This window comes from Rhyacophila brunnea, unplaced genomic scaffold, assembly GCF_057557595.1.
Source record: "Rhyacophila brunnea isolate RB1 unplaced genomic scaffold, BYU_Rbru_1.0 scaffold_23, whole genome shotgun sequence".
In the NCBI taxonomy this organism is placed as follows: Eukaryota; Metazoa; Arthropoda; class Insecta; order Trichoptera; family Rhyacophilidae; genus Rhyacophila; species Rhyacophila brunnea.
Window position 1 is genome coordinate 14,355,269 of NW_028232893.1, and position 23,999 is coordinate 14,379,267.

At 34.0% G+C, this 23,999-nt stretch overlaps 2 protein-coding genes across 3 annotated transcripts in view; one reads left to right on the forward strand and one right to left on the reverse strand.

Annotated features, from left to right (window-relative positions):
* Positions 1 to 23,999, forward strand: part of Gp210 (nucleoporin 210) — a 79,017-nt gene that overhangs the window by 16,601 nt on the left and 38,417 nt on the right. The gene's annotated exons all lie outside the window — the stretch shown is intronic.
* Positions 563 to 17,749, reverse strand: LOC147069574 (uncharacterized). Of its 2 annotated transcripts, none has more exons than XM_085950496.1 (4): positions 17,576 to 17,749; positions 12,883 to 15,877; positions 6,648 to 6,915; positions 563 to 2,771 (listed from the first exon to the last, which is right to left on the reverse strand). In XM_085950496.1, exons 2-4 carry the CDS (start codon positions 15,873 to 15,875, stop codon positions 2,340 to 2,342), a joined length of 3,693 nt encoding a protein of 1,230 aa, XP_085806622.1. In that variant the 5' UTR covers positions 15,876 to 15,877; positions 17,576 to 17,749; the 3' UTR covers positions 563 to 2,339. The 2 variants fall into 2 exon arrangements, with proteins under 2 accessions (XP_085806622.1, XP_085806623.1); XM_085950497.1 differs by lacking the exon at positions 17,576 to 17,749 and adding an exon at positions 17,425 to 17,477.

The following is a 23,999-nucleotide window of genomic DNA, read 5'->3' on the forward strand; positions in this document are numbered from 1 at the left end:
TGTCTATGTGTTACAACTGTGAACTAATGTAATAATCCCCTCCAATACAGATGATCGCACTTCCGTTTTTAAATGAGGAACCACCCCCAAATTTATTATTTCACACTCCCATGTTGTACGGATCTATCAATTTCCGTAATTTAAAGTTTTTTTGTAATAAAAATATGATCAGGGGTGATGTTATAATTATTATTAGTAAACTTTTGGTTTATTGCGAAGAAGTAAAAAAAGTTGCATCTAAAAAGAGAGCCGATACATTATTTAAATATGCCTCAAGCACGCGTTGCCACCATGATAGGTACGTCACTGAGAAGTCTTCTATATGCGACTCTAGCGACTTCCTGATGTCGCCGATTTCTTGTTGTCGGACATTGGTAAAAATATTTATAAATACGTCACAGTTTTAATGTATTCTATATTTTTTTTAATAAAACATTCCAATATAAAGAGATCAATAATAGAAAAAAAGATGAATAAAAAGGATTTCTTCTTTATACAAATAAAAACTAATTTTAAATGGAGAAATTATATTTATTTTTATAATATATAAGTATAACTTGGTATGTAGTAGTTTTATATTTAATTGAACATCAAAATAAATGTACTTATCATATTAAGTACTAGTATAAAAAAACACACTTTATAAAACTAGTAACTAGTAAAAAAATATTTCCAGAAAATTAGCATTATCGTGATAATACTCTTTTCCCTTGGTGGGCTAAATTATCATTTGTCTCATACAACGAGAGAAATGAAAATTTTTACATTTTCACAATATTAATATTTTTTGTATTTTTAGGGGGTAAAAGGTTATGTGATGATGGGGGGTGGGGTTTAAAAATAGCCAAAGCCGTGTGACGTCATGTGGACGGCCCGGCCCCTATTGTCAAAAGTGAAGATAGCTTCCGCACACACTGCCACCAAACACGGCCACTAGTGGACGCGTTCAGCTATGGTTTAATTTTTCTATGGGTTTCAATGAACGCTCAGCATACTAGGTACTTGAGTGGATGCTTTTGGTCCACTAGCTGTGGCAGACGCCGGTGCTCTCTGCTAATGGCCGACGTTAGTGATCGAACACCTGCGCACACTAGTTGAAAGGTGAGTGCGTGTGTTGTGAGTGTATAATATGTATTGTGTACTCGACGTGATGGAAAATTTTTCTTCCTTTCGTAAATTAGTACTAACGCTAGTGCTAGCAACAAGGAATCCATTTTCGCATACATCCACCTTTGTCAATTGTTTCCGAAAGAACTCAGATACTGGCTCGACCCGACCGCTAGTGGCCGCGTTCGGTGGTTGTGTGTGCGGAGGCTCTTATCGTTTTTTATATGTAACAATCGCAAAGCTGAACAAATCATCGTCACACGAGTCTTGGGCCTCTCGGCAACCACACCAAACTAAATATTAATTCTCAAATTTCACTTATAGTGTGTGATTATATTATGTCATTAATTAACTAGTGGATTAAAATATAATGCTTTATTAAAAATTAATATTGTTTTTAATATCCTATACTATATGTAATAAGTAGAGACCGGATTATGTATATGCAATTGCATATTTGCATATGCAATTGCATACTTCTCACCGGCCCTCAGTATTCTCATACGGCTCACTCAGCCCATTCTCACTGGTTATTGCATATTTTACCTAAAATCGTGAAGTGATGATGCATATTTCCGCTATAGTTAATATTTCGAGGCCATCAAAGATGTAGTAAATGACTTCGATAGTGCAGAAGCTATGGCAGTTTCTTAGTCCACGGAAGCATTTAACAATACTAGTATAAAAAAAAAACATAGCTGTGATTAGCACTCACTTTTCCCGCATACCTGCGAGTATTAAAAAGCTTGAAACTCAAGGTTTGGCGTTGACTGAATCTTTTCAGTTAATGAATAAATCGCCGAATGAACTTCGCATTGCCAGAGGTATTCCCGCGTAAACTTAGAGAAAAGTTTGAAACATTTTGAACAATAACCCAGGCTTTGAACCTTTGTGTCAAATTGATAGTTTTATTAATGGGACGGGTGAACTTTTGCTAGAAACAATAAGTGCTAACATAGAATCCAATTTCAAATACTGCCCAGTTACCTCAGTGGATGTGGAACGGTCCTTTTCCACTTATAATTAAATATTTTGAATGATCGAAGACACAATCTTACTACCGAACAATTGGAACAGTATCTGATTGTTAACGTTTACAAGAGTAACAAAATGTTAATTAATAATTATCGTCAATTTGATTTTGAAATATTTTTTTTTTATTATTTAATGTTGCATTTTTTGACACTTTTCATGCATATTTCAAGCTTTGTATGTTGCATATAATCCAGTCTCTAGTAATAAGAATAGATAGAATTTAAATTATCCGTGTTTTCATCGTCCGATGCAAACAAATGGTATGAAATGCCATTTTCCCATCGTTTTCGATTGCAATACCTGGTACAGCGGTTTAAATGCAATTTCATGTGATGACGCCTCGAAGAGTTCGATTTTGTACCGTTATATTCCAAAAATTCTATATCGTTCAAACTATCGATGTCGATGGTGTCGTCATATTGCTGTTCTGTGCTGGCTGATAGTGACAAATGGTCCCCGTGTCTGACTTGCCTTGTATCTTTGACCTCCACTCGACTTGTTTTAGTTTTGGTCTTTTTGGTTATGTGCGGTTGACATACGTATGAAGAAATGTACGAAGATATTGGACTTAGACTCCATTTTAGCCAGGATTCTTTGTGGTCTTCTTCTTTTATATGAGTCTCCAATACCTGTAAAGAAGATGAACTGTCATATGTATTAATAATAGTCAAAAGTTTATAGCTCATTTTAAATTAGATTTTGAATATTTTTAAAGGTTTTGCATGTCATCAGTAATATTTAGTAAAAATAAAGAAGACAAATTAAATGAAAATCATCATATTGGGGGCTCAATTTATTAAATAAGCACTACCTTTAAAGATATTATATCACCTTGTTAACACACACGAAACAGCTTAAAAAGTAGGGTAAGGGGATGTATTATCGTGATATAGGTAATATCGTGATACATTTTCAATTCGATATTTCGATTTTACCTAGCCTGGTGACGAATATGAAACAACGCATACGATGAGTCAAAGGAGTGAAAAGGACAATGGTATTTTCAGATTGATCGCTAAGACGCTGTCGAGCGAGTACAAAAACTTTTAATTCGCGAACCTGCCCAGACGTGTTCAACTGATTTTTGCAACATATACGCTCAGTTTTTCGTAAAATTATCTAACTGGTAACCGGTAAGTTATTTTTTTTCTGCACAACATCGATAGTTAATAGATCAACCTTACTATATTTGTTGGTATTTGTTCAAAATTTAATAAAATATTGAACAAAATTCCTTAAGTTAGCCGATGAATTTGTTAGGTTGTTTTCAAAAAATTACATGTTATTTTGACGACCTATTTTTGAATGAACTGTTTTAATGTTTTAACACATTTTTACTGCTATATTAATATATGTACGTACAGATTATACGGTCGGCATTATTACTTGATAGTTATTTATCCGGTTTTCGTTGGTTTTTTTTATCACGATATTGCCTATATTAGTACAATTTCTTTGATTCAAATATGGCTGCGACAGCGAAAGAATCCAAAAAGGAGATAATACGCATCTTCAGATATAGATCGTGCTTTACGATTAGTGCAAGAAGGTGGAATGAAAATTTATGCAGCTTCAAAATCATCATTCACGCTATCCCTGTAGTTCTGCTTCTTGATTCCCACTCATCTCACATAACTCCAGACGTGATTAATCTGGCGAAGGATAATTCAGTTTATTTGTTCACTTTTCCGGCACACAACACTCACATCCTACAGCCATTGGACGTTGGTGTCTATAAGTCCCTTAAGCACCATTGCAATGATAGCGTGAAGGATCATATGAAAAATCATCCGATAGAAAAACCAGACAGAACCAATTTTCACTCCATGTTAAATCCGGCTTATTTCAAATCATTCACATCCAGTAATATACAAAATGCTTTCAAAAAATGTGGGATTTTCCCTTTTTGTAAGGATGCTGTTAACTCAGACGCTATGGCACCTTCTCGTTTAACAGAAAAAAATTACAAGTGCTGATGAAAATGTAATGGCTGATCAAAACATTGAAGATGTGTTGCCTATTGAAAAAACGAAAACCACAACAAAAAGAAAGTCCGACTCGTCAGCAAAATATTTGAATGATATAGAGATCATCAGTCATGCATCTACTTCAACAGAGGCTATTAAAAAAGAAAAGAACAGCCAAAACAAAGAAAAATCAAACAGAAACGCCAGAAAACTAAAAAATACTGATGAAGATTGGATCTGTGGTGCATGTGGATTAACATATTCTCATGATGCAAAAGAGAAGAATGGGAAAATTTGGTACAGTGTTCTTATTGCATTCGTCCATATCATAACGATTGCTTGAACATTGCACCAGACGATGATGAACTTTACATCATGTGTGACGAGTGTTCAAATATAATTTATTAAGTTAACCATTCAATTAATTTAAATATTCAATTAATTAATCAATCTGTAGATAAAAATACCAATGTCAGTATCTCTTTCATCTATAAATAAATATTTTCGCTGATTTCCTTTTTATTCTAGTTGTCACGATATTACCTTACCAGTATCACGGTATTAACTGTGCTTGTCACGATATTACCAAACTTTTTCGTTTCAAATAAAATTGTAAAAAAAAGAATAGTTATTATGTTTACAAAGTCCATTTAAAGTTCATCATTAAGGTGAAGCATGGCCATTTCCATTACATATTTCACATTTTTAATATTATGCAAGCTTACAGTTATATATAGTACTTTGTAAAATCTATCACGATAATACATCCCCTTACCCTATGTAATGTATTGTGTTCGATAATGCCTCGAATATTTGGTGTGTGCATTTCTAATCGTGTAAGATTTTGCATTATATTTTAGTCTATGGACTACATGACAACTAAAGTTAATGCTTCAAATAGATTATCATCATGTTATGTGCTGTCACAGTGACAAATTTAGTCTATGGTTTCATTTATCTCTATAAATTAAATGATAGAGTGCCAAATCTAATGCATTAGTATTTTGAATTATGCATCATTTATACTAATTAATTTCATTTATTTTTTACGGTTTCGACGTGTGCGTACGTTAAAATAACTTGCGATTTTGTATCCATAGATAATATTTTGAACAGAAGAAGCCAATCAGGCGACCATAAATAACAGACATAATCAGCAGCGATAGATAATAATTTAATAGAATTTAATATCCACAGAGAAAACTAATTAAAAGAAAGAACGACGCGAGTCGAAAATGTGTAAGGCTGCAGATAATAGAAAAAAAACGTTCATTGACTAGTGCAGTTCAAGGTGACCTCATTGTTGTGATGTCGATTCCGGCAGATTTTGCCAACTGACAATGTTCATTTAAAGGTCCAAAATGTGCTACGTGATGGGATCATCAGTCTGATAACATTTCGAATACCATGAAAAACGACATTATACAAATTATTTCTGTAGCGGCAGATTACTGTGACAGTACGCGGCAGTACATAACGTGATGATAATGTATTTGAAGTATAACATGTAAACAAGAAAATAACCTAAAACTTGGTAATGACATCATATTTTTTATCAAAAACTTTTAAAAGTAGCATAATTAAAATGATTAAAGCCGCGTTGACACGGTCCAAGTACGATCCAAGTACACTTGGATCAAGTGCCATCCAAGTGACAGCTTCATACTAATTATTCCTATCCAAGTTAACTTGGATGAGTAGGACGCGGTCCAAGTAGCTTGGATAGGAATAATTAGTATGAAGATGTCTCATACGAGTGCACTTGCATGGCACTCGGTCCAAGTGTACTTGGACCGTGTCAACGCGGCTTTATTCTTAAAGTAGGTAGGTAGCCAATTAATCCTTAATGAATCTAGGTACTAATGTCAATTATATGCATAGTAATTGTGATTTTGCTATGATAGATACGGAAATGTTAACATAACTCCCGATGTATTTTATAAACCTAATATGAATAAAATATGTAGGAATGTACCACCTATGTTACAAAATCACAATACTTAAATATTGTCATACAAGGTAACACTTGCAACAATACAATTCAAAGAGTAAAACACGATTTATAACAGAGCATTGCGATATTAGACTGCTCGACAATTGACAACCTACACCTAACTTGCATATACATATTAAAATAATTATAATTTTATAGGGAGCAATTTTGGAAACAGCCACTATTTTGTTAAGAGGATAAATTTCAGGTGTCTCCATTTTCAAAACGTTGACTATGGGTGTGGATATGTTGTATGACAAGTTTGGCGGTCCTCAAAAAGTGCAGCTTTTTTTTATTACACGTGTGACTATAAGAATTTGACCCTTAGTGTCTGTCTTAGTGGCAGTGTTTTGCGAGGCGAGGTTTGCATTTTAATGATATCTCTCACCATGCCGCACATACCGGCACATAAGACGTTAGTTTGTTTATTAAAAAACAAGTAAATATAAACCTGCAACCCAAGGATAAATCATACAAAAAAGTTCGTATACATCAATCAAGGTATAGTGAATAGTCGAAACTCTTGGTAAATTTAGAATCTTTACCTCAAAATTGTTTATGAAGGCGTCACAAAGCAGGCATTTGAAAAATACACAGTTCTCCTCAAACGATGTATAAATGCAGTGTAGTAGTAGGATTCTCTGGTGACGCGAATCCATGTTGTGAATGTAGGCCGCAGTAGTATTTTCTGCGTGCATTTCTCCTTGGAAGTGTGCCCGGGCCCCGGCAGTACTCCTCATCGGTTCGACGTCGCAGATTAGGCACACGTACGAACCATCCGTGAGGCAGCATCCAAGATTTTCAGTTATATACCTGGATTTTAAAACGAGTCATCATTGATCGGATACCATCACCAACAGACTAATAAAAAATGGCTATTTATCAATACAGTGACAGATCGCATGTTACTTGGATAACACAGAAGGGGGTTGCGATCAGTTTGTGCTTTATAATATGACATCAAGTGCTGACAACTGAATAATTCAAGTTGATTTATTGGATAATACAAAAAATGCTCATGCGCAGCAACATGATAGTTGTGAACCTACCAGAAAAAATATGAACTACACCGCGCAGAGCATTTTGACGTTAAATGATTTTCATAACCTATCCAGCCTTGTCAAATAGCACCATACAATGACAACAAATGCGTTCTCTTACGCTCGAAGAATGGATTGGCGAGTGTCAGCACTTTTGTGTGAAAACAGTTAGCCCTCTTTCAGACGGGATTCCGGTGTCGAGCCACCGGCGTGGCTCGATTCCGCATTTACACATAACTAAATGGGAGCGTTCAGACGGAAGACACCCGTATCGCACTTTTTTTAAGCCACCTGTGTGGCGGAGATTCCGCATTTACACATAACTAAATGGGAGCGTTCAGACGGAAGATACTCGTGTTTACGAGAATCGCACACTTTTCCTTTGCCCGCCACAATGTCAAGACGCTCGAACTCATTATTATTTGAGAGCGCGGTTTTTATTACCTTTTTTTATTCATTGAAACATAATTAATATTAATAGGCATGTTTTTTAGCTAAATAGGAATTTCTTCAAAATAAAATGCATAAATGAAAACAGTGTTTCATACTGATCCAGATTCTGAAAAAAAAATTAATATTATTCTGTTTTCAATAAAAAAGACAATTTACAGATGGTGGTGTTGGTGAGAAAATTTCTTACGATCGATTTGATGAAATTCATTATTGACAATAGTTTATAATCAAATAGATCAGTTTGGTCGAGCATCTTCAAAATACCTACTTAAGTAGGTATGTAAAGAAATAAATACCAACAAGTTTTTCTCTCAATGTATTTGCCATACTTTGTCGTGTAATTATTTTTATTGCTGAAGGCAGGTCTAATTACCTATTGTCTTTTCATTGAACTCCTCGGCGCTATTTATTTTGTAAATTTTAATTTATCATTGACGCATAATTAATATTAATAGGCATCTAAAATATCTAAAATTATGTGATTAAATTATAGGTAGGTACATAACTTTCGTTATTTTATAGATATGATAATATTTTTTATTATTTGATTAGGCAGAGCATAATGAGCAGAATAAATTTTAAATTATTGTTTATTGTTATTAAATCGTATTTAATATTATTCTGTTTTCATTAAAAAAAACTACAATTTGCAGATGGTGTACTAAGTTTTTTTAAATTCGATGAAACCTGCGAAAACCATAGCTAATAGTAAAAAATACTCTAAAATTATAGGTACACAACTTTGGATATTTTATAGATAGGAAATATATTTTTTTATTATTTAGTTAGGATGGGAATAATGAAGTTTGTATTTATCGAGCGTTCATAACTACAATGTACAATACAAAATTTGTCATTGATAGGGAACCTTTTTTTTAACATACGGTAGGTGAATTTTAAACACAGCAAATTTTTCTATGATAAAATTAGGCAATCTCATAATGTATATAAATCAGTAATTTAATAAATAAGTACAAATATCACCAACAAGTTAGTATTAATTTAAGTAAACAATCGAAACCGACGTTCTCTATAATTTTTTTTTATTCAATAATATGTACCTATATTTTTTACTGTTATTCAATTAAAATTTACGCTAGGATAAAAGCGCTTGTATATCAAAATTATGAAATAAAATGTGGAAAAAGTAAAAAAAATAAAAACCTTTTATTTTCTAAAGTGTTTTTTGAATGAAATATGTAGCAAGGTACCTGCCGTTGCATGTCATGAATCATGTGTCTTTCCACGTTATATATATTTAAATCAAATAATAATACCTCAGTAGCGAAGGGTGGAGGTAGGCTGTTAAGATCCACTATATATAGTGCACACTAAACTTTATCAGGTATTAGTATTTTTTTCATTGAAATAACACCACAATTTACAGAAGCTGTTGTTTCGTTTTTTTAATTCAATTAAACCCTGCGAAACCAAGCCATAATAGATAATAGTAAAAAAATACCTATCTATAAAATATCCAAAATTATGCAATTAAACCATACATAACTTTGAATATTTTAAAGATAGAATAATTTTTTTTTAATCTTTTATAGTTTGGTTTAGACAAGGCTTAATGAATTAAAAAAAACAACCAACAAAATGTGTAATGATATTTATTCCTAATCCAACGAAAACAAATAAGTATGAATGAAAAGGTATGCACAATTTTGTCGTATCGCCCAAAATATACCAAAATTAGTATGGTTTGGTTTAGGCAGGGTTTAATTGATTTTAAAAATCTAACCAATAATATCTGTAAATTGTTCAATAAAAACAAATACGTATGACTAAAAAAGTTTAATGTGCACTAATTATGGCGGATCTTAACAGCCTACCTTCACCCTTCGCTCCTGTAATACCTAAATACATGATTGAATAGAACGGGCGTGTGTTCTTTTAGAAATGAACGTTAGCCTGCATTTTATCTACTTAAGGTCCTATAACTAATTTAATCACGGTAAGTGGTATAGTGTGGCATTTCGGATAAGTAGATATAAAATATTCTAAATCTCTAAATAAATTAACGTTTAGTATATTTTAGTTAGTTATAGTATTACTTTAGGTATATATTAGTTGGTATTTGTATGTATCTATATTAGTTATAGGTACCTGCGAAAAAGCTATTAGATATAATATAATTATTAAACAACTGTATAAAATAAATGGTTTGTTATTGTTTGGCTAGTAATTTCTTTATGATTCACCGTCATAATAATAATACGTAATAATAATAATAGTATTGTATTCGTCGACCAACATGTGATTATTATTATATTATTATTAATTAGACGTAATGAAACCGCACCATTTAAATTAAACCGCCTAACGCAAAATTGGTTTTACCTTTCACATTTTTGTACTGTGTTTTCGAAATATATTTAGAAATTGAACGATCTTTTGACTTATAGATATGAAATTTTCGGTACATGTAGGAGAAGGGTGTACAAAATGGCATAGTGTTTAGTTTAATGAAAAAAAGAATATCAAAACGTATAATTTATTATAAAAACGGAGCATGAATAAAGTAAAACTACTTTAAAAAAAATAAGTAAAAACGTGTAGTTAAAAATCATTTCACCCCTCCGGTTGTACAAAATGGCAAACGACATAAATATTTGTCAAAAATAGAAACAAAAATATATTATCAAATAAAAATTTCATATTTTGACATTCAATTTCCACTGGAAAAGTAGTCATAAATCTTCCAAGATGTTTATCTCCGTTTTTATTGTTTTATTTCTATTTAAAAAATGCCTTCTTTAAGTTTTTCCATTCATTTTCACAGCTAAAACTGCCTGATTTATTTTCATTGTATCCCATGTCTCTTACAGAGTTTTACGTAGGTAATTTCGGAACATAATCTTTCAGAAACAATAAAATCATAAATCACATAATATGCCATTTTATCCCAATCAAATGAATTTGGCAAATTCGTTAAAAAAAATGCAGTTTACACTTCAGTAATTATGATAAATTTACATCGTACATGAACACTAATAACGGCTACTTAAGCTGGTTTATATATATATACTAGCTGACCAGGCAAACGTTGTTCTGCCATATAAATTATTTCTAGTGAATATTTTGGTTGTTAAATAAAAAGTAACGAATGTATCGTAAGTGTGTGGGGATGGGATCTATGACAGAAAGAGGAATAGAGCACTGTAGACGATGACCGCCGATAAAAACAAAGAAACATCAACCATTCATTTTCTCAATTCAAAATGAGTAATGATGTTCATAATGAATGAATTACCTGTGGCAGGATCTCGTTGTTTAATGTTTATGCAATATCCGTCTTGTCCCTTCCAGAAAATTAGTAGATATTGGAGAGCGTCGTATGAACGGTGTGTGTCAGCGATGAACTCCAGATTATTGTTTCTTCTTCGAATCACGATTTCTCGCGTCGATGTGCGGTCGCCAACCATGATTCCAGCAAAGTCGTCAACAACAGTCGCATTGAATCGACGTACGTGCTCTCCACCTGGTGTTTTATCAGGATTGATGACAATAGCGTGATTGTCACTTTGCAATTCATGCATGTGTGCTTTGAAGAATTTCAATAATTCATTGTGCTCATTCAACAGGGCGTCCAGTTCGCCGACGATGCGCCTAGCATTAGGCAAATTGAGGCAATTGTAGCCGCAACGTGTATCCACTTGATTGATGTCCTCACCGCCGCGCCCATGAAGTAGATTTGTAAAAATGTATGTGGTTCGTTTGGCATTAGCAGCAATGAGCCTACTTTGTGGTATACTTGACCTTTGATTTTGAACGTAGAATGGAATTGTTGACCATTTACCACAGTATTGTGAACTATTTCTGTTGCTCCGGACGAAATCATTTGGAAGCATGAATTGAATGTGCGAATGGACTTCAGGAACAGGTTTGAATCTGGAACCGTGCCAATGAGCAAGCTGTTTAATGGTTCTGGTGGTATCTCAATTTCTGGTAGTTGCACTTTTCCTGATGCGCAACACATCCCGGCTGACTCATGTTTGAATTTGAGCGCATGACAATGGGGACATTCTTTGTCCATAGCACCAATCAGCACTTTCAGATGAGCGGAATATTCAATATCTGGCTCGTACTCGAATGCGAGACGAAGGAACAAAGCGGATGTAAATGTTCGATGTACTTGTTGGCGTTGTCGGTCATTTGCTCTGCGTGTGTTAATTACTAACCGGCGCGCTTGGCTCCGTTCCAATTTTCGTTGTTGATTTCGTTCAGCTCGTGCCTCTTGTGATTGAGATGCACGCAATTGCGACATGCTCACACGCAAGTTTTTGTTATCTTGTTGGATTTGTTCGTCTGTTCTTTCTGCTCTACTATTTCGCATGTTTGTTGCTTTATTCGTTCGACGGCCCAAATGGCCCCCCTTGCGTCTTGCTGGCATTGTGCACTGTAATACACGCACATAAAAATAGATAAATTAAAATAAATCGTACAAAATTTTGCACGCACTGCGTTGTGATTTGCCGAATGAAATGTCAAAATGACGCGACGCTTCTCTTGAATTCTTCTCGGACGTAGTGCCATCTGTCATTCAACAACATAAATAATTTCGTTCTGTTTGAAATACGAACGACGGTTAAATTTGTTCATACAAAAATAATAAAATCGCGATTAAAAAATGGGAGGATGGAGGTAGGAAAATGAAAATTTGAGATTATAGGTATTTTTTTATGCCAAATAATAAAAAAAATACAAAAAAAAATTGTCAAAAAAATAAAAGAAAATTTTTCTGGATAGAGATACCCTAATCACCTAGCGGTATGAAATATACTTGTTGACCTATTCTCATACCTAACAAATATACATAAAAAAAATTCATAAAAATCAGTCGAGCCATTTCGGAGGAGTTCGACCACAAACATCGTGACACGAGATTTTTATATATATAGAGATATAGATTTAATAATATAAAATACATGTAATATTACCTTTTGTCGACAAGCTGCAAAAATATTCGTTTGGTTCACAAATCTTTTCACAAAATACGTAATAAAAAAAATAAAAACTACTGAAATACAAAGGAAAAACAGTAGAATAGGTTTGTAATTAAATTAGAAATACAAAACACAATTTTTTCATCTTAGTGCTATAGAGATGACCGTATGGTATACGGTCATCTCTTTCCGATAAGAAAGCTCACGGCGAACTGTGCTACGGTGAAATGTAATATGTACAATTTACATGTAACTGATATTTTAATTTAGAAGTTATTGTTAGCAAATCCATTCACGTGTAATGTAAAAAAATGTTTTTATAAGAATAAAATAAATACCTGTGTAATTTGATTCGACGTTCTTTACTCTCCGTTACCAATGGCATCAAGTTGCATTCCACCATTTTACTCAAATTTTCACATTCATCCGGCACTGCCACCAATGACCTAATGTGTGCCGAGATGTGCCGCCCGATAATCTCCAAATCGGCAGTCAAATATTCCTGGCATATCAAGCAGTAGGCCTGCTCATTCAACGCAGCCATGAATATTTTATTCTTGTGTAAATTAGTCGAGAGGAAGCTAACGCACGATGTTGAATTTATTAGAATATTCTGCTGCGCTCTTGCTTTGTACACAGCCAGATTATCACTGTGTTTTTTGGTATTGACGTGGGACTTGTAATTGTCAGTCTCTAAGAGGTCGTATTGGCATAATAAGCAAGTTATCATTTTTTGCTCATGATCGGTATACATCATTCCTTTGGCTTCGAGCATTCTTCTTGCCTTATTAATAATTTGCTTTTTCTCTTTCTTCTTCCGCTTTTCTTCAGCTTCCTCTATAATGGACTTATATGTTGGTTTCGGCTTTTGTATAGCGATTTTTTTTAATTTCCGAAGCATTGCTCTGTCTCGTTTAAACGTGCCGGTTCCATCTTCAATATTCACATGGTTTTCTGCCTTCGTTTTGTTAAAATGGCAGTACAATTCTTTTACATCTGAATTGGCATATTTTTTGTTGCGTACCTTTTGAACCGTCCAAGCACCTCCATCGCTTATATCTTGAATTAATTTTTCTGGGTTTGAATTTGATCCTTCATTTCTACCAATTGCGCCATCTAAATTAGTGGTTTTCATTTCTATAACATCATCATTGGATCCATTCTTTCTTTCGATATTCTCTCCTTTAGAAATACGCTCTAAATCTTCTTTATCTTGATACAATGTAGCTGGAATTGGTTTCCGTGTTGAATCCGTGTTTCCAATTGTTTCTTCCGTTATTCCTGGACCAACATCCTGAATATTATCATGGAATTCAATGTTCTCTCCTTTGGAAAATAATTTCTTCCCTCTGATTTTGTTATAATGGTATAGTCTATCTGAGATATCATTTCTTCGGTCGCGTGGTTTACTCTTTTCAACATTCAAATTGACATTACTTATTTCTCGAATCAACGTAGCTGAAATTGGATTCTGTGTTGAATCCGTGTTTTCAATTCCAATATTCTTCTCTTTAAAAATATGTTCATTATAAAATATTTTCTGCTCCCCTCCCCTCTTGACTGTATTATAACGACTTAACTCTTTTGTGTGCGAGGTATAATTTATTCTGTTGCGCGCTTTGTTCTTTTTAACCTTTGAATTTTCTTCATTGCTTATTCCTCGAATTAACCTACTCGGAATTGATTTCCACGTTGAATCTATGTTTCCAATAGTTTCTTCCGTTATTCCTAGGTCAACATCTTTTTTATCCTGACTATTATCATTAAATTCGATATTCTCTCCTTCAGAAATATGCTCATTAGAAAATGATTTCTGCCCTTTGATTTTGTTATAGTGGAACAGTCTCTCCGAGATGTCAATTTTTTGCTTGCGTGCTCTACTCCTTTTAACTGTTATTTTTTTTATATCTTGAACCAACGTAGCTGGAATTGGTTTCCATGTTGAATTCATGTTTCCAATTGTTTCTTCCGTTATTCCTAGACCAGCATCCTGAATATTATCATGGCATTCAAAATTCTCTTCTTTAGAAATATGCTCATTAGAAAATAATTTCTTCCCTCTGATTTTGTTATAATGGTATAGTCTATCTGAGATATCATTTCTTCGGTCACATGCTCTATTCTTTTCAACATTCACATTGACTTTACTTATTTCTCGAATCGGCGTAGCTGAAATTGGATTCTGTGTTGAATCCGTGTTTTCAATTCCAATATTCTTCCCTTTAAAAATATGATCGGCGTATATCTTCTGCTGTCCATCTCTCTTGTCTGGATTATAATGACATGGTTGTTTCTTGTCTGTGTTGCCACCTTTTCTGTTGTTTAATCCAGTCTTTTTAACTTTCCAATCATCGCTTATTCCTTGAATTACCTTATTCGGATTTGATTTTGAAGTTCCAGTATTTTTTTCAGTCATTCCTGAATCATAATTTTTAGCTGCATTCCTTTTTTTATAAAACAAATTATTTTTCTCCACCTTTTTGGTTCCAAGTTTTTCGACAGTTTTTCGAATTTGCGAATTATTATTAGAATAATTGTTTTGTTTTGCCTTCGACTGTATGTCAGCAATCGGTCGTTCGATGTTATTATATTCTTTCTGAAGGTTACCGATTGGACCTCTTTTAGCTTGATTACGATCAGATGGTCCTTTTTCTTCTTTTACTGTTTTACATACCCTACCAGTAGAATTATCGATAGTAATTTGCACAGTTATGTTATATTTGTCATTGCCCATTCCATGATTTGACTTTACATGTCCATTTCCAACAGTTCCGTCGTTGTATCTATTAGTTCCCGAATCCATTTTATATCGGATATCTCTCACTTTTAACTGAGGTTTTTCAAAATTCTTTCTATGCGTAGTAGAAACTCGGGAACTGTTGGAATTTTGTATTGCTTTTGACTGGACGGCGGCGATTGGCTGAGCTAAACTCAATTTCTTCGGAAGATGACTCCCCGGAGCTACCTTTCTTTGATTATGAGAAGGTTGCACTCTCTGTTTCCTCGAGTTGCCTTCACTGACATCGCAAATTCTACCATATAATTGTAAGTTTATCCAATCTTCATCACTCATCTCATCAATCGCATTTCCAAAATCTGTAATTGTTTTTACTAATTCCATTTTATCTTGAAGTTTAAAAGAATTACTCGAATTATTATTTCGGATCGATTTTGACTTTACGTTATCAATCGGCCGAGTGATTGCATCAATTAATTCTTGTCGACGATTATCCGCTGCCTCCGATCTTTGTCTAGCATTTTGATTCTTTGTTCCGATTCCTTTTTTATCAGCGGAGACTTTTTCTTTGTCCATTTTCCACTGGCGAGACATATCTGAAAATATAAAATTATTCCTTTACAAAATATCAGTAAAACATAATACCAAATTTATACATTTTATTTTAACCTTAAGCTCGGTTTTCATTGGTATAGTAAACGGTAGAGCACTTGATATCCTTTTAACTCTACACAGTGAAAATGTAATTGGGTGAGTAGAGTACTAGATTTCAGTAAATTAAAGTAAGATTACACAGTGGCAGTCACGAGGGGTGGAGGTAGGCTGTCATACTTATTTGTTAATTAAGAACACAGTTCACAGATGGTGCTGGTTAGTTTTTAAAATTCAATAAAACCCTGCCTAAACCAAATCCATAGTAGTTTAGGTATGCTATGGGCGATCCGACAAAATAGTGCACCTCTTTTCAGTCATACTTATTTGTTTTCGTTGAATCAAGAGGACAAATGAGTCGTATAGTTCCTATATACTATAAGTCCACTTTCATTCAAATATAATAACTGCTTGTTATTTTGCCTCAAACATAATCTCTAAAAATGGAAAACCGTTCAGTGATGGAGAATATAAAAGAAGAGTGGTTTAAACGCTTCCACGATCTCTTTGAGAATTTTGATAACAAGGATAAAAATATTCAAAGAACAAAAGATATGCCTTCGGCTAGAAAGCCGGTGAAAGATAGAATATCAACAACTCAATTGTAATTTTTAAACATTTTTAATAGAATTCTTTTTAGAAAACTTTAAAAAAACTTTTTTTGCGCCATGAAAAACTGCTTGGCTCACACAGGTGTTTCACGAGAGGACCTGAAAAACAATATAGTATGCATGTAGCGAACATAGACTATATATTTTGCGGTAATAGGTTTGCCTAATGTGACCAGACGTCCCGTTTTCAGGCGGCGTGTCCCGGTGTCCCCGAACACAGCTTCAATACGCCAAAATGTCCCGTTTTCGAAAAGAAAGAAACTTGTTACCAATATACAGAAATATTTGATGAATTCTAATTAAGTACATTACACCGCAAAAAGTGTCTGAATGGAACACTGGGAATGTCTCATCCGAAAGTCGTTGGGTGGAATTGTGCAAACACTCCAATAATTTGGATCACAAAAATTTTCGTATAATTATTGAATATATTTTATGTCTGCCCGGCACTAATCCACAAGTAGAAAGGGTCTTCTTTCTTATGAATAAGTTTTAGAAGAGTTAAAAAACACAGTTGAAAGTAGCAATGTTAGTTATTATAAAAGTAAATTCGAAAAAATCCTGCCAAGAATATCATTTGTTTTTTAAATCAACACCAGATATACTAAATTTGTTCTTCGGAAAAATAGGTATATCATGAGATAAATTTTCATGTATTTATTTATACCTGTGTGTACCTTTCATAAATAAATAAAATAATATTTACTATTAAAAAATATGTAGGAACTCGAGCGTTGTATGCGCCTACCCAAACATACCTACCGATAATCTTCAAATAAATAAATAAAATCGAAGTAACCTAACTGACAAGAAAAAACATTACTATCTTGTCAATAGTATTGTATGAAAGTGTGAGGGGCCTAAAATGGATAAGTACCTACCTTTTTAAGGTATCCCGGTTTGGGGGAAAAAATAAATGGTCACATTAGTAATGCTATATTTTTTTCTAAATGAATTTACGATTAGGTACGAAAAGTTTGATAACAAAATATGGCAACCAATTATGTACAAATTAAATTTTGTTTTATTTACCTTTTAGCGAACGGCATTATAATATAAGAATGAGGATTATTCGTCACTTGTTTCACTAGGATTCTCTTTCATCACCGTATATGTAAAGTTAATGAGTAATTAGTTATAAATATTTGATTATCCGAAGATGGCACGACACATTTGACTGACAGTTCGCTCTGCTCCAGTGTTGCCATATTTTAAAAGTGGAATTATAGTACAGAGCCTCCAAAATTATAGTATTTGGAGATAAAATATAGTACGCGTTGTCATCTGTTGAAAATGAAAATTTTCCCAATTTTTCATAGTCGGCTCGTTTTTATTAGGAAAAATATTTCGTCGCGGGCCGCAGATTCCCAAATTTTCACGGTCGGCTTGTTTTTTTTAGGAAAAATATTTCGCCGCGGGCCGCAGATTTCCAAATTTTCGAAGACCACTCGATTGCGAAATGGCAAATGCAGAATTATAGTACTTTTATATAAAATTATAGTACGATTTTCAAAATTATAGTATTTTGGGCGTACTATACCTATTTTATATCGTACATAGTACGCGGACCAAAATTATAGTACAAATACTATAATTATAGTACGGTTGGCAACACTGCTCTGCTCACAATGATGTCTTATAGAATAGATTAGAGAGGGTCTGTAAAAGTGTCAATACTTTGTGTCGATACAATACTGATACTTTGGAGGTATGATGATTGATTACGTTTAGGAGAGAATCGTGATGCTTGGTTGTTGAGATGAGAGTTTATTGATTGTTACAAGAATACACCGAATACAATAATAAGGACGATGACGTGAGATTATAATCGCGAAATAATGATGTGCTTGTGATATCGTGATGATCAATTGATTTGAGTAGAATAACGGATGAACTATGTCTAGTGAAGAACAATAGTAGTTAGTACCTACGTCTCGTGACGGAATCGATGAGTGGAGTGTTAGTTCATAGATTGTTCTAATTTATATTAATGCATTACATATTATATAACCATCAGTGGCGAAGGCTCCATACTAAGCGATTATTTAAAGCTTACCTTCTATTTTCAAGTATTTAATTTACATAAATAAATATCTATATTGTAGGACATTGTAGGTTATAATAAAAATATTGATTGCCATCTATCGTCGTTATTTATAAGTAGAGCTTTTAATTTAGTCATGTTTCGAATCAAAAATAAATGACGGAACGTCCAACGTGAGTGCTATTTTTAGAATTATTTCAACGATAATCCAAGCCGAATTTTCTACCGAAATTCAGTTGCCTACTTCATGCATGTCTGGGTTTTTGTTCGAGACTCAGAAGCGTTAACAGACAAGCTTATTCGAAATGTTGATTTGTTTATTGTCTTTGCTTATCTTTAAAAGCAAATAATAAATAATAAGGATGATTAAAAAAAATAATAACTATTGTGTTCGATCACATATAATGTATAAATTGTTATTAAAAATAAATATTGTATTAATTCGCGATTATTATTTAGGTTACTTCAGTCATAGACAAACATAACATGCTATTCACAGTTTATGTCATTTTGACATGTCAAAGCGGTGGTAAAGGTTTATTTTATAATACTAAATTCATTGTGTTACTGTGAATGTGGATAAATTATCTCATATTGTACCGAAATCATTCGCCAGTGCTTTAAATATATAAGTATTTATTAAATTGTGTAGTGTCCCGGTAGAAAATGTGCGAACGATTGCATTTAAAAATTATCAAAGCTTGACCTTCCAAGGGTTCATTTAGATTTGAATACAGCAAAAAAACATATATTAGACATTTTCACAACAATTTATAAATGATAAATATTTGTTTTTAACTGGCAGTTATACATTAAACAAACTTTTTTGTTGGCGATGCGTATTGTTTGGTAAAGAAAGTATGCGTGGAATTCTACTGCCATAAGTGATTTAAATAATTTGACAAATTCAGCGGTGAAACCTATGACCAGTGTGTCGTTGTCATTAGTGTGCACCTATTCATAAGTAGTAATATCGTAAGTATTATCTTCTTATTTCCCGTAAGTTACCTGACAAGTGTGCTCTTTTTCTCTGATCTCCACAGCTTACCTCTTTCCAAAAGTCACCCTTCGCCACTGATAACCATAGATATTGTCGTAATTCTCAATCAAAACAAACACTACTGGTCTAGTTATGATTGAGGAAACGTTAACAATTATAATATTATTGTTAATATTTTGTTTTAATAACATACTACAAATTAAAGTGTGTCACTAATTTAATGCAGAGTGGCATGATCGCTAACATTTTAGAAAAAAAATAAGTAGGATTTGTGCACCGATTGATTTGTGTCGGGTTAATTTTAGCGTATTTCGCCGAACAATAATTACACAATTGATTGCATAGATAAATGAACCTGTCTAATTATGCCGCGTTTAAGCTAAATAAGACTGAATTTAGACTTCGTAGTTTAATAAAAAAAAGAAAGTGCTTACTTAAATAACAAGGAACAAGAATCACCAGTGTGCCGTGAAGTAAAAAAGTTTGGCAGACACTGGTCTAAACGGTCAAAACTGTCTTAACAATTGTATTAGTCATGTCACTGCAGCATGTAGTAAAACAAATATTATGTAACTACTATTATAGTCACTCGATATTGACACCGGGAAGAATGGGTGGACTCACATGTATGTCGGTGGTAGAACCTCCTCCAGTATCATTTCGGTTAGAGGGATGTGTGTGACGTCATTACTGACAGGGTAAATTATAACACAGAAACTTTTGATTTGACGGGTTCTCCGCGGAGACATTTAATAACATTAACTTTTCAGACATCGGTTGGATTACATCATTAATTACACTTACACAGGAGTCTTAGATTTAACTATCGCACAGTCATTATATGGGAACACGTGTTTGAACGCATTAGCCGAATCGGCGCGAAAGCGTTTTATCGAGGACGCGACGCGTGGTTTTGAGGTGATTATAGGGATTATTATTGAGCCCGTGAGCCGATTACACAAAAGGAATTCACTGATTTATAATAATGAAACGAGTGCGACTTTACAGTTTACATCGTAAAGAATCCGGGCCACACCAAAGGTGCAGCCCTGGATATCAGCTTTCACTTTGGCGAGAGAATCAGTACTGACTACCCTTATCTGCAACGAACCTATGGGTCGTGAGACAGCGGGGAGGGGTAAAGGGAAGGCCTTCGGTCAAGTCAAAACCTAACGATGATTTTTTTTCTGTCACTCCGGCCGGGCGACGACCGATGCCCTTGGTTGCAGGCAGGTACTTTCCTTTGTTACCTTGGGTACCCGAGATTCACATCGTCGTTTTGAAAGATAATGTTTGTAATATTGGACGTAAGGTAGGGCTGTGCAACCTTTTAGTTGGGAGGTGTTTCGATATTGATGTTAACACTTTCAACCCCGGCAGGTTTTAATAAAATTTACCCCTATTCCCGGGCAAATTTGAGTGAAATTGGTTTTTTCTAGTAAATGATATAATCTTGGTTTATTGGCTTATTTGTGGGAATATTTAAATAAAACTTTCAGGAACAATCAAAAACAGTTTATTGTTGATCTAGAATTTGAAACTGTCGCGCCGGGGTCTTTTCTTTTTTGTCTGGTAACAATATTTGACAGCTCGCGGGGAACAATAAATTGAAGCGGCGGACGTGACCCATAACATAGATATTTTTTCAACATCTCGTATCTCAATTTTCAATTTGTAATTAACGTACTCTATCTCATTCTAAAAGTTAACACCCAAGAGAGGTGCTGTTTAAATATAGCAATTTTTGAAAATTCAGATGATTAACTTATTGTAACAATTATAATACCTAATCATTACATAAATATGATAAACAACTCTCGATAGCAGCCTTGTGTATATAATCGATGCGCTGGTCCATAAGTACGAGTGACTTAGCATTGCATGCAGGGACGGCTCTAGTAAAGGAGCAAAGTGTGCAGTGCACTCCCGTCATAGATTAAATAAAAATATATAGGTAATATAAAACCCCCATGATTCAGAAAAATGCGATATCGAAAACTTATGCGAAATCACTCATTTTAAATTCCGCGCGTTTTCAAACAATGGTGACGCAAGCGTTTCAACACTTCGCCTCAGCCACCCATACACACAAATGTCGAAAAAACAATGTCGATGAGACGCGACCAATACACACGTAATAATTCCATCGATGCAGGAGCATTATTCGAAGTGTTCCTTGAATTTACGCACATTTTTCACGCATACATTTATAGCGGACAACCACAGCGACAAAATAAATGAAGCTTGTAGAATCAAAATCACCAAAGTTCTATAAGACTACATGAGTCTTCGTTGGAAACGATGTTTTTCATATTCTTTTCATTTCAAGTACAGTGCACCGGCCGAAAGCACACACACATAAGCTAGTCATTTGGACTTTATACACAAACCTCACAAACCAATATGAATATTCCTACATATAACTCAGGCGACGCGTCGAGGTACAGTTGGAAGCCTAATTATTATAATGAAATGACGAACTTCATGTCGATGCATATTGTGTCAAAAATATAATCATATTCACGACTGTTAGTTTGGTTGATATAGTCTATGGGTTGATCGTTCGACAGTTGGGTTTATAATATAGATTTAATAGTATTTACAATGAGTACCGTGTATTCAATTGCATATATTAAGGACAATCGTCACGATTTTTCCAAACGAATTGATATTAAAGTGGCAGGCCGTCCTTTACCATGTATAAATTTAATTCAAAAGTGTACAGTGAAATCGAAGATTGTTAATCGGAAATTTAATGTGCAAATGTACTCAAAAACACAATGGCTTTGCGGATGTAATATTCTTAATACCCTATTTTGTTTTCCGTGCCTGTTTTTCGGCGGAGATGTTAACTGGACGGTCCATGGGATTCAAGACTTGGTCCACCTGTCAGTAAAAATCAAAAAACACAGTGGTTCAGAAAAACATATTTTAAATGAAATGCAACTTGCAGTCTTGGGAGAAATAGATATACGTTCACAATTGGATGCAGGGTACCGTTTATCTGTGAAACAATTTAACGAACGTGTTGACAAAAATCGTTATATTTTATCCAGATTGATTGACTGTGTGAAGTTCTGTGGTGCATTTGAATTAGCTCTTAGAGGACATGATGAATCTGCAGATTCAAATAATCCAGGTGTTTACCGAGGGCTTATTGACTTTGTCTCGGAAATTGACATAGCCATGAAACAGCATTTGGAGAGCAATAGTGTTTTTAAGGGTACGTCAAAAACGATTCAAAATGACATTTTAGATTCGATTCTAGAGGTGTGCCGTAACGAAATTAAAAATGAAATATCACAAAGCAAGTTTGTAGCTATACAAGCAGATGAAACAACGGACATATCTACTACAGAACAACTTGTTTTGGTCATAAGGTATGAACTACGCGGACAGATACATGAACGATTCTGGAAATTTATGACGCCGAAAAACCACACTGCGGCAGGTATTGCATCTGAAATTTTGAAAGAACTAGAAGTTCTCGACATTAAACAAGCACAACTAATTGGCCAGAGTTATGACGGCGCATCCGTGATGAGTGGCCGATTAGGTGGTGTACAGGCTTTGATAAAAGCTTCGTATCCACACGCACACTTCATACATTGTTATGCACATCAATTGAATTTGATAATGGAAAGAAGTGTTTCAGCTAACACCATAGTCCGAAACTTTTTTGCTAATTTACGAGCGTTTCCAATTTTTTTTTCGAGGTCTGCGAAGCGAACTGATATCTTGAAAGAAATAGTTCATAGAAAAATACCAGCAGCACCAACAACGAGGTGGAATTTCAATATAAGAACAGTTACTGTTGTGCATACTTATCGCGATCAGTTAAAAGAGTGCATGGAACACATTTTAGAATCTGAAAATTTAGACGCCGATACCATTAATCAAGCTGGAATGTTGTTACGGTATTTAAACGAAGACAATTTTAACTATTGGTTAGATTTCTTTGCCAAAATTATGCCAAACTGTGATATACTTTTTAAACAACTTCAATCGAGGTCAAAGGACGTGTTGGAGATAAATATGGACATTGAACACTTTACGCGTGCTATACAATGTATTCGTCAAAATAATCATATGTCACAAATTCAACCATCGAAAAAACGTCGTCCCAATGATTTACCTCATTCTGTAATATGCAATGAAGTATGCGACATTATAGTGAACCAAGCGAAAGATCGTTTCGAATATAAAGGTCATTTAGTAATAGCCAAATTGTTTTTTAGTGAAAAGTTCCGGGATTATCATACAAATTTTCCAACTACAGATTTTAATACGGTAACCACATTATACGACATTATTGACAAATTTAAACTTAAAAATGAACTAATAGTCTACAGTAGAGAAGATTTCTACGTTACTGATGGAGCATTGTCGATACTTCAACTTTTCACTAATAA

Coding starts and splice junctions, on each gene's coding strand:
- LOC147069574 (XM_085950496.1), bottom strand. CDS start 15,875: ATGTCTCGCCAGTGGAAAATGGACAAAGAAAAAGTCTCCGCTGATAAA. Junction 6,916..12,882: donor CGTCGAATCAAATTACACAG/GTATTTATTTTA, acceptor TTTAAAATCCAG/GTATATAACTGAAAATCTTG. Junction 2,772..6,647: donor CCTTCATAAACAATTTTGAG/GTAAAGATTCTA, acceptor TCTTCTTTACAG/GTATTGGAGACTCATATAAA.